The sequence below is a fragment of the Etheostoma spectabile genome, chromosome 20 (assembly GCF_008692095.1).
Source record: "Etheostoma spectabile isolate EspeVRDwgs_2016 chromosome 20, UIUC_Espe_1.0, whole genome shotgun sequence".
Lineage (NCBI taxonomy): Eukaryota > Metazoa > Chordata > Actinopteri > Perciformes > Percidae > Etheostoma > Etheostoma spectabile.
In genome coordinates, this window is record NC_045752.1 from 16606474 (window position 1) to 16622394 (window position 15921).

Genomic DNA, 15921 nt, shown 5'->3' on the forward strand with positions numbered 1-15921 from the left:
TCTGTATTTATTTCACTTTTTTTCCGGATGTTCCAGAAAAACCTTGCAAATCTTTTGGACTCACCTCTGTAGCCTCCGCCGGCACCCCCGGAGATGCAGCCACCCCCGCCGCCCCCAAAGCCACCACGGGTCTTCCAGAACTTATGACAGCCCTGCCCTCCCTGGCCTCCGAGCACCAGCGGCCTGCCACCCTGACTGACAGGAGGACTGTCATTCCAACCTCCGCCTCCGCCTGTGACCAAACACAACACATCTTGACATGTGTGGAGTTATATGCTGTGTTGAATCAGAGTGTGTATGACATAAAGAGAGAGAGAGAGGAGAGAGAGAGAGAGGGAGAGAGAGAGAGAGAAGGAGAGAGAGAGAGAGAGAGAGAGAAAGTAACTCTTAAATGGGTATAATATGGGTAAATGTTTGGGGGAAAATGCTAAGGCGTAAATATGATGATGGTTTGTTGCACTGTGACAGCATATTGTGTAAGCAGTTTTATTGTTTGTCTCACCACACACACCACACACACACACACACACACACACACACACACACACACACACACACACACACACACACCACACACACCACACACACAACACACACACACACACATACCACCACACACACAACCTGGTAACACAAGATAAAAGTTATAGCTAATAAAGTTAAAACTAATCCCTCCCATATTCCCCAACAGTGGCCAATTTAATTTTCCTCTTTCATTTCCCTCCTTCTCTGACGCCTGAGAGATACAAACAAATGAAGAAAAATACACATCTCACCACACTGGCAACAAAACACCCCAGACATTCTGAATATTTAATTTTTCATTCACTGAGTTTCCTCAAAAGTAAACCTTGGGCTTTGTGAAAATGTTAAAATCAATATCTTATGTCTTCTTGGCTGTTAGTCAACACTGAGCACATAAATAATTCAATGTGCATGGATGTAACATTACACTGGTAGAATAGAGCATGTAGTTCTGTGATCCATATGAATAATCATGAGTAGAGCCTGCTGTATTTTGTTTTCACCAAAACACTTGCACACTAAGATGGAACGTCTACGAAACGTATGCATTAAGAAAGAAATAAACACCTCCAGGATAAATGGATGTTTTTACAAGTACAGGTAGACATGCAAATAAGCCCTTCCACTTAAGGCTATCAGTAAACTCAGCTTATTAGTTTGTGTACATGCAGATAGGAACACAATAAACTGTGCCATTGTCATCATTAAGTGGGGAAAGATAAGCCATATACAGTACACTATAGTTCTGTAATGGGGTATTAGTCATCTGCTCATCTCATGCACACTAACTACACTGTCTCTTTCTTTGGGCCAAGCTCTCTCACTAACACTTACACAACTTGCATAACTGCTACATACTATACACTCAGTATATTGATTTTCCTTACTCATGCACAACACACAATCAAATGCACACATATTCAAATGGTACCAACACACATTTGAAAGCTGTGTTTACCTGCAGCATTTGACTTCCCGTTGCGTCCCGGTTGGCTAGGGTCATAGTCCATCTGCTCCAGCTGGGTCTCTGACAGGCTGCTGTAGCCCCGGCCACCTCCCCCAGCAGCGATGATGAGGGGGAAATACACATCTTTGTGCACCTGGGTAATTATTGTTTACAGTTAGATTCATGTAGTGGTTCCTGAACTTCAAAGGAGTGGTTCATGAGTTTGGGAAAACCGCTTATTTGCTTTCTTTCTGTGAGTTCGATGAGAAGAGTAATACCATCTAATGTGTTTATGGTAATTATGTTGCTGGAGCCATCAGTTGTTTAGCTTAGTTTAGCCTAGAGACTGAAATTTGAGAGAAACAGCTAGCCTGGTGCAATAGTTTACTGCACACCTTGTGATTTGGTAGTGAAGTTCAGCAATGCCGTCATTCACTAGAGAATATGGGGCGTTTGGAATAAACGTTTCTCTCATTAAAAATTGAAATTTGCAGTATTTGTTATTACAATAATGGTTGTTGCCAATGTTTTAGTGACTTCCACATATGTATGATTTTAATGCTTTCATGAGAGCTGTGCTCCCACGTATTATCTACAGAAGTGTAGAAACAACAATAAGCTAAGCTAACAGGCTGTTTGTTGTAGATTCACATTTATTGGATAGACATAAAAGTGGTATTAATCTTCTCATCTTAATCTCCGCAAGAAAGCAAAGCATGTATTTCCCAAAATATGAAAGTACTTCAAAGAATACTTTGGGTTATGGAAGATTGGCATGTTAGAGTAGAGACACCAAATAACTCCAGTGCTTAATGATCATTGATATTGTGACTGACAGTTGGCCACCAACATTATCTCAGTGAAATGAATAGCTTGAATGATACACTGATAACATGTTATCAGTCATTCCCAAAACCAGCATTGTTACATGTATTGTACTTCTAGCAACAGAGAGACTGGGCTAATTTTATACAGTATATGAGAGATATTTTTATATAAGAGATATATTTTCATCATATCATACAAAATCTTTACAAACTACATGCAGTTTCAAAACATTAAACATAGAAATATCTCCCTGTCCTTTAGTGTGTCATTCCCTTAGCACCTTCTTACCTTGAACACATAAGTAGCCCCACCACCTCCTCCTCCGCCCCCTTTCACTTGGGTTTTGTTCACCATCGGGCCGCTCTGTTCCAGGCAGATCCTGTTCAGCATGACGTTGGACTGCAGGGGGGAGAGAGATGTCAGTTCACCAAAGAATTGCTTTTATGGATGTCACTGTATGAGAAGGCTGAGCAGTTCCCAAGCCCCCAGCTGCTGCGAGTCTAAGGCTTAAGCATTAAAATGGTGAGCAAATACCACACAGAAATATCCAGATGCACACAGGAACTGAGAGGCAAGGACCGATGTTCCCTTTATAAGACAATTACAGTAAGATTGGAGTATTTACTGATTTCCTGTTTATACGACTGTAAATCTGTCTGACTATTGTAGAACAGCTTCCTGTTCAAAGTGATGGATTAATGTTACTGGCTGAATAAGACATATCTGGAGTTGATTTATATGCTATTTGAAACCTAATTGGAGTAAATGAGGCTGATGGGTTTGACAAAAAACTAATTAAATATACTGTAAATACTGTATGGTTAAATTATGTTGCAGATGTGTAAATAGAGCCCGATTGTTTACAAAATTGACATTAAATGAATGTTATATACAATAAATCCCCAACCACTGGAAACACTCTCGATGATAGTGTCCAGGTTTGTCACACTTGCCTATATTTCTCACTATACTTAATATATTCAAGTTCATATTATACCAGGTCAATTGATACCAATAACAACAGCCATCTTTGTAATCTTAACTGTGTGTTGAAACAGTCTAAAATGATTATAACGTCATTATCTTTTAACTTGATTAACCTTGTTGACCAATAGCAACAGAAAGAAATGAAATTAGACGTTTGGTTGACAAGTGATGTTAGAAGCAGGGGCTCTGCCTCAGCTGAGGTTTTGCAAATGTATGTGCCTGCCTTGTGTGTGCTATCATGCTGAACTGCCCAGAGCCAGTCCTACTCTAAGAGTGAGAGGGCACGAGTTTTCTCCCCTCACTCTCTGTCTGAATCTCACTCAAACACCGAAACACACACTCACAGTCGCTCATCTCTCCCTTGACTCCCTTGTCTGTCTTAACCGAAGCCTTGAGAGGCTGGGAGGGAGGTGAAGGCGGGACTTTAGTGACTGCGATTGACAGATAGAGGGGGTAAAAGGAAGTGCATTCAAATGTTCTGAAAGAGTCTGCCTCACTCTTTCTCCCCCTCAGCCTGTTCTGTCATTGGAACTTCTCAATTTATGTTGAGTTTGTGTCTGAGAAAGGAGTAAAAACACAAAGGAGTGTGTGTGTGTGTGTGTGTGTGTGTGTGTGTGTGCTTGAGAACCTGTGTGCGCACGGTAGAAAGTAGTAAGTAAAGACACGCATGGAAAGAGCAAGTATTTGTCAGAATAAGGGTGTATTATATCCCTCACCAGAGGGGAGGCTTGGTGTGAGAAAACACTCACTTTCAGAATGACCCTTTGGAGAGAGTCACTGTCTCTCGTCAGAACTGGGGGGAAAATAAGAGGAACCTTCAACGACTTCAGACTCGCAATGGAACAGCCCAGTCCCTCTCTGCTGTCTGCACTGAGCACTTCAAGACACACTGTGTTAAAAACTAATAACTGGATGACAGTGGTGAGGAGGACCCCTGCCTGCTAAGCCACACATTCTGCCTCTTGAAAACAAAGCCACAAAACACAACAGGCACTTGAGCTGCCTCATGTCCTGCTATAACCACTGTAATACATTAAGCGCTGCTACATCTGCACCATATTAGAACTCACTTCTTAAAACTATTAATGTCATGTAAACATTTAGATTCATGTCAGACATGTGAAGGCTTTTCGTTTTTAACCAGATTTTTATTTTTCTCTCTTCTGCAATTTTACTTTTATGGTGCCAATGTTCCTTGTTTTATGCTCTCTCTGTGGCACTTGCCATCCTAAGATAAGTGCTATTACCAGTTACTTAATTAAGCAGAACATTAGAGTAAGACTAATATGTTATGCAGAAGATGCTTCTGTGTGAACATATTGTAGCGGTCTTTGCATAACACATGGCTGATTTTAAAATGGGTCAATTTCTAATCGTAAAAAGTAGCATTTCATGACATTGATACATAAATGTGTTCAAGATTTAAGATTAACTTTATTGTCCCACATTGTGGGAATTTTGTCTTGGGCACTTTACCCATGCTGCAGCCATAGTAAAAACAAACAAAAACAGACAGCATGTACAAACAACAAATACTGTACGATACCATACCACAGGCCGTACTATGGTCCTGATGGTGTATAAAACCAAACATTGTGTTATGCAATGTATTAGTTAAACATTACTCAAAATAAATAATAAAAAAGAGAAGAAAAAAGGGAGAGAGATCACCAGTACAACACCAGTAAAACAATTACAAATCTCCATCATCATGCAGGCCTGTTCTGCCTTTTACTTGCAGCTATTTAGGAGCTTAATAGACACTGGGATAAATGAGATTTTGAAATGGTTAAGTCTGCAGCAAGGCACTCTAAACCTCCTACCAGATGGCAGCAGCTCATATTCTGAGTGCAGAACGTGAGACGTGTCGCTAACAATTCTATTTGCTTGTCGTAAAGAAGCCTGTATGTGTACATCAAAATATCTATAAACAGAAAGATTGATTCCGCCATTGACAATGGACAAGGACATAAAAATACCTATACAACCTTGTGTGAATTTCACAAAAAGAAATGAACTTTAATGTTTTGTCTAACAATTTTTATTATTTGTTAGTAATTTCCTTTAAAAAAACATCCATAAGAATCAATGATAAGTGCTAAACTTTGGCAAGGCAAGGTAGCTTAATTTGTATAGCACCTTTCAGCAACAGGGCAATTCAAAGTGCTTTACATAAAAACAATAAAAATAAAAATAAAAACAGATAAAACACCAGAGTAAAAGTTACAGTGCAGTATAAGAAATTAAATATTAAAGAAATGAACAACCATTTAAAGAAAGGCAACATCAAAAAGAAAGGTCTTCAGCCTTGATTTAAAAGACCAGAGTTGCAGAGGATCTGCAGGTTTCTGGGAGTTTGTTCCAGATATGTGGAGCACAGAAACTGAACGCTGCTTCTGTTTAGTTCTGACTCTGGGGACAGAAAGCAGACCTGTCCCAAACAACCTGAGAGGTCTGGGTGGTTCATAGTGTAGTAACAGATCAGAAATGTATTTTGGCCTTAAACCGTTTAGTGATTTATAAACTAGCAACAGCACTTTGAAATCAATTCTTTGAGGCACTGGAAGCCAGTGTAAAGACTTCAGAACTGGAGTGATGTGATCCAGTCTCTTGGTCTTAGTGAGGACTCGAGCAGCAGCGTTCTGAATCAGCTGCAGCTGTCTGAGTGATTTTTTAGGGAGACCTGTAAAGACCCCGTTACAGTAGTCAAGTCTACTGAAGATAAAAGCATGGACAAGTTTTTCCAAATCCTGTTGACACATAAATCCTTTAACCCTTGGCAATTATAACCCATTTTCACTATATTTTTAGCGGCGGGACAGGCCTTAGTTTTCAAACGTTTAAGTAGCTGATGATGGATGGTTTTGTTGGTGGCTAGAGGGATTGTAAGGGTTTTAGTCTCAGTGTTGTGAACTGTGAGGGGAAGCATTCTGCGCTGCAGCCAGTGAAGAAACTCCTGGGGACAATGGATGACAGCCACCTCTGACAAAATGTAATGTTGAGTAAACTCGAGAAAGACAACAGGGAGGTCGCTGCGAGCTTTGTTCACAGATTTAAACAGTTGTGGGTGGCCATAACATTTTACAATTTAGAGCAGGGGTATCCAAAGCGAGGTCAGGGTCCATGAGGAGGATTAGCAGATTCTCGGTTCTTTGAATCTCAGAATGTAAACGTTATCCTATTAAAGTCCAACTGAAACTAAATGGCTTTTTTGTCTACTACAGCATACAATAGTGATGTTCAAATAAAGCTTCATGAAACATTTTCTTTATTTTCTGAGCCCATTAGATGGCGCTCTCTGTCCTACAAAGGCTTGAAAGCACACTGAGTTTCCATTCCTTGAATGCTTTTCTTTAAACCAAAATTGTCATCTAGTTTGGTTAACAATACAACTAATGGTTTATAAAGTTTCATTTGGACATCACTATCATACAAATCTGCTCTGAATGAAAACTGAAAAAAGCAAAAGGGAGAAATGTTTTCTTTGTGGTTTCATGATGGCACCCCCAAGTTTTACAATAATTCTACGGAACACAATTCTGTATCCATCTACCTAGATGGAGACCATGTCTGCGGTCGAAAAGTTCTTAGTGAATTACACTGGAAGAATCTAAGTGGCAGTCATGATGAGAGCTGGTTGAATTCTCTAAAGGCTAAGAAATGTGCTTCAGTGCTTCCTTTAAGATCTCCTTTAACATCCTTTACCAAAGTAAAGGAGATAATGCCATTATACAATTCCTTGCGGCAGCAACACTTAAAGCGGCGCACCATTTGGCCGTTCACAAAACTGATATGCTCTTGCATAAACTTAACAATTATTTTCATACAGTCAGACTTATTGAGATTCATGTCAATGAAGATAAGTGGACAGAAGGGTGAGCGTGAGCAATCATTCTCAATGTAACAACCATTTTGTTTCACTTTTATGACTGATGGCTTATATTCCTTTCTTCTTAATTTCAACCTTGGTGATAAAGTCAAAGGCATATTTTTTTACCGGGTTGTCCATAATTATACAGACTGCATGAAACAACATGGTAAAAACGCACAGGGCAAAGTATCTAAGATGCACTTTTAGTAGTCCATGTCATTGCCAGATCCGTACTAAAGCCCAATTTGCATGTGCAAAGATGGTTGAGGTTAGGCGTTAACCTAGAATGGTTAGGGTCAGTATAGCCTATTAATCAGGGGATAGGACCTGAACAAAACGGGTTTCTAGTATGGATTGGGTAGTGATGGGTAGGTTACTGAACATCTATGTACTGCATGATAATAGACTTACATTGGGGCATGCATCCTCTCCTTGCTGTCCCACCAGGATGAAGAGCAGCTCGCCCTTCCTCAGCAGAAAGTCTCCTGTGATGTAGACACCGTGGGACCTGCTCATTGCCAACACGCTTCGGCCGCCAGCTGCACCGTAGGCTGTGATCCTGCGGTGTAACAGAAACAAATGACACACAGATCCACACACAACACACAAAAAACAACTCATTAGCAGGATAATTATCCTAATGACACAGGAAACAAAAGGATGGTTGATTTTGTTGTTGTTCCCATCTGGTTGAGAGGTTTTTATGGGCAATGGGCTATCCTAAGCTGTACAGTAGGTTTTAATCAGAAATAACCTGAGGCTCATGAACAGCACCGTGTATTCCACCTGCGATTTCATGAGTTCACAACATTAAATAACTCAAATTTGGAACACACATTCACCCTGGGTGTTTTTAATATAAACAGTTTGAATTAGCATGGTACACATAGAGAAATCCAAGCGCAGACTACAGAGTGCATGGGCACACAAGCACACAGAGATAGACATACAAATACACACCTTCTTAGCAGAAGACACTCATTTGAAATGCTCCAGTGTTCTTGCCAGGATAAAAAACACACAACTTGATTGGTTTTTGGTGGCGCTTCCGAAATTTCTCTTCCCTGGTGGTCGAGCTTTGTGGGGAGAGAGTGATTGCTGCCCGGTGCTCAGTTGCTACCTCAGCTGTTTGCCTAATGACTTTTGGGAGATGCAGAGCGCATATTCATCTTTGTGACCGTCTGTCAGCTTCATTTACAGGCTCTGCCAGAAAAACCAGGCAGCATCCAGACCTCCACCAGATCACTATTCTGGAGCTTGTGCGGAGACAGAAGGTGTTTTTCTAAAACTCTGGGACATGTGTTAAGACGGAGCTGTCCACGCTGTGGTTAGTTGGGTATTTTAAGACTCAAGAGTTTTGGCAGGGCTGAGCTCAGCAGTGTGTGTGTGAGTGTGCCTGTTTGTTCTTGTGTTGATGTGGGAGGCTAGAAGCTTTCAGATACTTTTTTTGTATGAACCATCCAAGTCAAATCCATGTTAAACGCCTCATAAAATGCCTTATGTTGTCATGAAGGCCCAAAGGAGGCATATTGAGCTCTGCACAAGGTAGTGGATTTTACAGCATTAATCCCAGAGCTGTACACAGTTTGAGGTTAAGGTGCTAAGGCTGATTATTGAGGTATTTTGAAGCCTAAAAAGACCAGACATGGAGGTGGGTGGTTTTTGGATTTTGGAGTCCAAAGGTGTGGAGTTATTCATGCTATTTAACAGCCACTACTCCAGCCTCTGCTCCCTCCTGCAAGAATCTGATAGTGATATTTCTCTGTTTGCTTGTAGAAGATTGATGCTGATGCACAAAGGAGTGGAGGTGGGCGTGAGGAAGAGTCTGCATTGTTTTGAAAAATGTGAGTTGCACAGTGTAGATTCCTAAGAGAGGTTAAGTGTCTACTGTAATGTTTGTATGTTGAGTGCTCATTAGGCCAAGTGTATGTACCCAATGATTGGCCCAGCAATGCATACCTACAACTGTCACAGAGTGGGTGTTGTACACATAATGGTAAGGTTTGTTTGTTGTGTGCTCTTAGGCTTTTTACTCTGGCAACAGCCCTACCTGTAGGTGCCAGTTTCTGGGACCCTCCACATTTGAATCCCTTTGAAGGGCCCTCGGGTGCCTACAGTCACGTTGACGTTGCTGTTCCAGTAGGAGTTGAGGCACTGAGTGGGAGTCGGGCCTTCAGGGCCCACAGCCCCACAGGTATGAAATATCCATTTTTTGGCTGCACATGAAGATAAAAAAGAACATTTAGCACTTCATGGAGCACACAGCCGTAGAAGCACACATTCTGAATTCAGTCACACATGCATTTAAAGATGACAGAGAGCCTGAAATTCAGTGTGCAACACAGACTCATTACAGTTCTAATTGTCTAACATTAACTCCACTTCAACATTTTACTTTCACATCAATATAACTTAAATTCACAAATATGAAGAAAATTATAACAATGGTAAAGCAAGCTTGGAACTGGGAGCTACTCTTTATAGCTGCTACTATCATCATATTCACAACTGCAGAAGGGGACGTAGTGACAGGATCACAGGTGACAAACATTTCTCCTCATTTTCTGTGTAATCCCATGTGTGGATGCTAATTGGAGTTCTTTTAACTGTAATTAGCACAAGATTAGTCTTGTCAGATGGACGTGGAAGGACTTAACGCTGCAATACTAAATCCTGATTTAAGACTTGTGAACACAGAGCAGCAGGGAAGACACCAGGCAGTGAAGCACCTCCCCCCCTTCTCTCTCTCTCCTCAGCTATGAAGACTCTGAGATTACTTATTAATTTAAGAGCCGTGCTGCAAATCTGACACAAGCTAAATTCAAAGTCATTCCTGCAACAGAGCAACTGACATGATTGCTTTCATAGCCTCCAAGTTGCTGCTCAATGGGATTGTAACACTGTTTGTGATTAGATACTAGCAGAATGGGCTTTTTAATTATGTTGATGTTGTTAGGACAGATGCAGTAGTAAACTCATTAAATGGGACACAGGAAGGACAAGAGATGGCATTAGACTAGTCTCAGGAGTGCAACTTAAACTTATGATGCCCTCACCACAACACCTTCTGATTTTTAAATCGCCTGCTGTGTAGCCTGCTTAGAGTTGAAGCCTAGCAATTGATGCCAGGCTCTCTTGCTTACTCTGACAAAATAATTGCAGGAAGCTGGTATTTATTTAGCATGCGTGTGTGTCTGTGTGTACCTATGAACAACAAAATGAGAATATACACATTTTTCTAATTAATTATCTACATTTCAGTTATGGAGAGAAATTGTACTTTCACAAGAAAAGAAGTAATGAGCTTTTGGAATGTAATAATTTTGCCAGGAAAAAGCATTCATCTAGAGTGGCTGTGTCTGTTGCTGCCAGTTCAAATGATGACTAACATTACTGCTGAAACTTGGATGGACTGCAATGTCGAGCATCCAATTTGTCAGTCTGATCCTCACGATTGGTTGGGTTCCAAGGGCACCCGGTAAGTGATCCAACATCAGTGCTTCATACTGAGCGATGCTCTGTCTCTTCTGAGTTTGGTAAAGTGTTGCCAGCAGAGACAATTTCAAGCAGATTTCAAAAACACTTTAAACACTACTAGGATAAGAGAAGGATTTGGAGTTCAGTCTTGTTGCAGCAAATGCACTTCTACTGTAAAAAAGAAATAAAAATAGTTGTAGAGGGACTGGAGTTGTGTCTGGCTCCCATCCAGCAGGAGTAAATTGATCCCTCAAGTCAGTATTTTCAACACCAACAAGGTAAAAAGAGTTAAGACTGCTGGATAAATTCATCACTGGAGCAGGAAAACCTCCAAAGACAAACGGTGCTTTAGATGTAAATCTTACTGTGCTTAATAGTTTACTCCAAGTTGGCAATCAGTTATGGTGGGACATGTTAAATAGAAAGAACTAAAGGTAAGATATAGAGTCTGAATGTTGTTTCTTCATTTTGTTTTGTTTTTATGGAGAAGTGAGTTCTTGTTTAAGAACCCTGTTATGTAAAGTGAGCATGACTTTTTGACAATAGCGCAGCTGGTTCGAAGATAGCCAAATATTCCATTTGATTTCTCTGTCCCATTTTCCCAGGGTACGGTTGGACACTTCAACCAAGCGGATCGATCTTGTTGGTCCATCAACATGAGTGGGCTCTTATGCACACACGGCCACACACGCACACACATGGCCACACGCACACCCACACCCAACTGGCGTAATGAGTCATTCTGTGATAGGCACTCGGCAGAACAAACAAAAACAAGATGTGCCCTCACAGATGAAGGTCTTCTCTTATATGTGGTGTGCACACTCAACATCCCCTTTGACCTACGAAAAAACACACACATACACACACACACACACACATATACACACAAACACACTCATCCACCCCCGTGAGACTTTGCCTGACTATTATATGAATTTCCTTATCTGTGATAAGTGGTATGCCATCATCATAACAAACACTGGCCTCAATCAAAAAAGGGGCACCACTGTACACTGTCATCAATGAGGAATTGAGAGAGATCACAGTGCAGACAAAATGTCTCTGATTGGATTGCAATACTGGCAGCAATGTTGCAGAAGTATTTATCTCCTCTGAACATTATTCATACAAGACAGCAGTAAACATGTCATTCTTTATTAATGACAAAGGCAGTCCTTTGGCCAATCAGTAAAAATCTCCAAAGTGTTTCATCACCCAGTGAGGCTTCTGAATAGTTTGAAAATTAAGGTATGAAGCAATGAGACTCTTCCAGTTTTGGGAAAAATGATCATCACCTGGTACAAGAAGGCATTTTGTGTCTAACTGATATTTAAGTTAGACACAAAAGTTGTGAGGCATAAATTCTAATGTATGTATTTTTTTTTTTACTTTAACCATGATTGGGTTAGCCAGGTTCCAGATCAGTTCATTGAAGAAACAACTGAGCAAATCAGAACTTTACAGGCTGCACTAAGTCCGGGTTGAGACCGGCAGTAGCCCTGCACGCAAAAACGCAGTCCTCTCATTCATTTGAATGGAGCCAGTCTGCCAACACAGCAGAGGTACCAAAGCATGGGTCTCAGGCAAAACAAGACAGCCAGCGAAAATAGTTGAACCAGGCTAAACAATTGTTGTAATGCACCGTCATCAGAATCAGAATCAGAAATACTATATTGATGCCCGAAGGGAAATTCTGTGTTGCAGTAACTGCATAACTATCAATTTGTGCAACCGCAACACAAAAGTTCCCTTAGGGGGTCATCAAACAAGGAGCTGCGTCAGCCAATCAAATGCGTTCAAGCACACATTCCTGATGGGTTATTTTTTTAACATTAACAGCATATTTCTGCTGTTTACCTCATGATCGTTGTAACAAGATAAGACAAACTAACTGTCGCCATAATAACTTTCCAGAGGTGTAAAATCCTGTCTCAGAGTATTTTAAACTGCTATACAGGGTTTTGGTGTCTAATAACGACTCAGGGATCTGTTCCTCAAACAGTCTGCCTTACTGTATTTTATTTTCTCACTGTTGCCTGAAGCAACATGCCCCCACCAACTCCTTTAAACAATATGTTGGCTAACATGAAAGATGTTGAGTCAACTGCTTTCAGCAACTGTTATCGCAGCTTTTGTGGTGACTGAAAAGGACGTAGACGAGTTAGTCACTGCTGATGAGTTGGGGCAAAACAACCTTGCCACTCAAACAGGAAATGAAAAGGCAATTCAATCTGATTATCAGACTATGATTTAGCCTCAATTTGACATGATTTACAAAACAACTTTCTCAACAGTAACGGCCAAACAAATACTTAATAAACATCTAGTGTTCGTTGCTTTTAATTCTAGTGTTGTCTGCTCCACTGCTTTTCAAAGTAAAGCACTTAAAATTAGTGGAATAGAAGCAGATTACATTGATCATTTGTTTTGCATGGTATTACATGTCTTCTGGATCTATTATACCACTACAAAATTCAATGTTAACCTCAAACATACCGTAGGGTAAAACAACAACAATAAGTAGACTTCTCAGTCTGCACTGCTTTCCTCTCTTCACATGTGTCCTCCTTATCCAGTGACAGTTGTCCTCCTTGGGCTGGCCATTAGAAAGATGGATCAAGGCTGGCACACCATGATTGGATCTGAATGCTAAGTACAAAGCTTATGAGGCACCCGAGTCCAATTAATTACTAAAGCCTGTTTTGTGTGGCATGGCTTGTTATCAGTCTCATATCTGTCTTAGTGACTGATGTTCCCACTCCAAAACCTAAAGTAAAAAAATCTAGCTAACTGACTGCCACAGGCCAGTGTTTATCAACAAGTACAAAATGAAGCACAAACTTGCATCTCTACTCTGCAGCTAATTAGCGAGCATTTAATGCCCAAAATTCCTTTGCTGCATGGAGTGTTCAGGAAGCAACATCTGCTGTCAGTTACTTTCAATAGCCAATCGCATCGCTTAAATCAACATCCCCTTTGTCTTTGATTTCGTGCCAGTTTTAATCAGCTACACAGAACTTGAGTTTTTATTGTCTGAGTGGAAGTGGAACACCTTCATATGAAAATGTGTTGTATGTTCAAAGAAGCTAATGCTTGGACATCCTGCTACACTTTTGCAAATAAGGCATAAATATGATGGTTTGTTGCACTGTGACAGCACATTGTGTCAAGTTGTCTTACACACACACACACACACACACACACACACACACACACACACACACACACACACACACACACACACACACACACACACACACACACACACACACACACACACACACACACACACACACAGTAAATGGCCAGAGGAAAAATAAGCCTGAGATTAGCAACGCGTTTCTTTCCCATTAGGAGAGGAAATCACAAAAAAAGGGAAGCAAGCTCATCTAGGTTAACTTTTTCACTTTCCCATCCCCTGAAAGCAAATGATGAGTCAGCTGTGAGAGGCGGGTGCCACACAGTAGAGCAGGGGTGAGAAATGAAAAGCTGCCAGAATAGCCGGGAATCAATGGAGAGGATGGGAATAGAATGAGAAGAAAGAGAAAAATGAAGGTGAAAAAAGCAGGAGGAAGAAGTGGGACAACAGACTGAGATCAGAGGTTGGGGTGGGAGGGGAAACAATGTGAACTAACAGACAGTCAACAGCCGCCTTTCAATGGTGAATATGGGAAACAAATGGAGAAACAAAAAAGAAACAAAATGTGCTGGTGGAGCAAAGGAAATGATGAAGGGCAGAGCGAGAGGAGACAAGAGACATTTGGTGGGGCTAATCATTGAGCGTGTCGGGGGAAGAAGAGAGCCTTGTTGGAGTGACAGGTCTGCTGAGCCAAAACCCTCATCAGGCTTGCCGTCCTGCCCTGCAGACGTCAAAGCATCAGCTCAAGAAGGGTAGAAGTGAGACGCTCAGTGAATGTTAACCGTCAGTGGGTGTCTTTGATATGGTCAATGTATAACTGCGAGTTTAACTTCTTTCCCTCGGTTTAATATCTATGATAATCACAAGGACGAGAGAGGTGTGATCTCACAGCCCCTTCTTTCTCTGAGTCTGCCGGCTTTGTTGTAACCATACTGAGTATTACTTGTGTAAGCACATTAAAATAGGCCCTTTTGTTGCTTTTGTTGCTGCTATTGCAACTGGAACTTGCAAATTCCCCTTCTGTATTTGAAATACCTTTTATATAGTATTGAATATTAAATGTTTCCTTAAATGCCATATTTCCGGCTCAGTATAAAGAATTTTCTGAGTAGACTGAGTTGTCTTTATTTGCTGACGGAGTCACGGCTGTGGCTCCAGTTCAATGCATAATCCTGTAGCATTATCAAATCACCTGGCCAAACATTGTTTGATCTATCCCGTCACTGTTTGACCCTCGAGAGATACACAGAGCACTCTGTGAGAGAGAGAGAGAGAGAGAGAGAGAGAGAGAGAGAGAGTCTGTAAACAGACTTTGATGTGTAAAACGGGTGGAGTAACTCTTTAATCTAGGGATGCACCAATACCGATGCCAGTATCGGGCCAATGCCGTGCGCAAGTACTTGTAGTCGTAACATTACTCCCGATACTATCACACCCGATACCACCTCATAGCAATGTGACAATAACTTCTCCGTCAAGCAGGTAAAGGAGATGGAATCATCTCTGTGTGTCTGAAAACACCCTTGGACCCCAGAGGGATTATTAAGTACTCGTATTGGTACCCGATATCGGCAAGCGCCCAAATGTAAGCACTTGTACTTGATCTTAAAAAAAGTGGTATTGGTACATCCCTACTTTAATCAATAAGTGATTTCTCCCATTTAGTGCAATTGCTCTTTAATTTGGAAAAGACCACAGAAAAACAGTCTAACACCAGTGCAAAACAACCTTTTCTCAGACCTTTTAACCCAGGGGTGTCAAACTCAATTTTACTAAGGGCCACATTAGAAATGAAAATCATAGCAAGGGATTGACATGTCGAATTTGTTATAAGTAAAATATCTTTGACCTTATGATTGCATGTATCATATAGTCTTCTCACTTACAGTTGACAGTCAACACTATGCCCTACAAAAGTCAGCAAAAAAGTTTGGTAGCCATCATAGAAAAAAGTTCCAAAAAAAGGTTGAAAAAACAACAACAAAAATGCTGAAAAAGTGGCAAAAAAACATTACAAAACGCGCCAAATAAAAGCTGGAATTTTTTTTTGAAAAGGTAGGTGGGCTGAATTTTTTTTGAACCTAAATTGATATGCGGGCCAAATAAAATTCTACGAGGGGCCTGATTTAGCCCGCGGGCCTTGAG

At 40.9% G+C, this 15921-nt stretch overlaps 1 protein-coding gene across 2 annotated transcripts in view; it reads right to left on the reverse strand.

The window, feature by feature from the left end:
- alk (ALK receptor tyrosine kinase) overlaps positions 1 to 15921 on the reverse strand; it is a 397773-nt gene that overhangs the window by 60241 nt on the left and 321611 nt on the right. For both annotated transcript variants that reach the window (XM_032499965.1, XM_032499966.1), the window contains exons 12-16: positions 9208 to 9373; positions 7569 to 7716; positions 2588 to 2698; positions 1484 to 1625; positions 65 to 232 (exon numbers count right to left, since the gene is read on the reverse strand). In XM_032499965.1, the coding sequence (XP_032355856.1) occupies positions 65 to 232; positions 1484 to 1625; positions 2588 to 2698; positions 7569 to 7716; positions 9208 to 9373 (735 nt within the window). The remainder of the gene's footprint in view (positions 1 to 64; positions 233 to 1483; positions 1626 to 2587; positions 2699 to 7568; positions 7717 to 9207; positions 9374 to 15921) is intronic.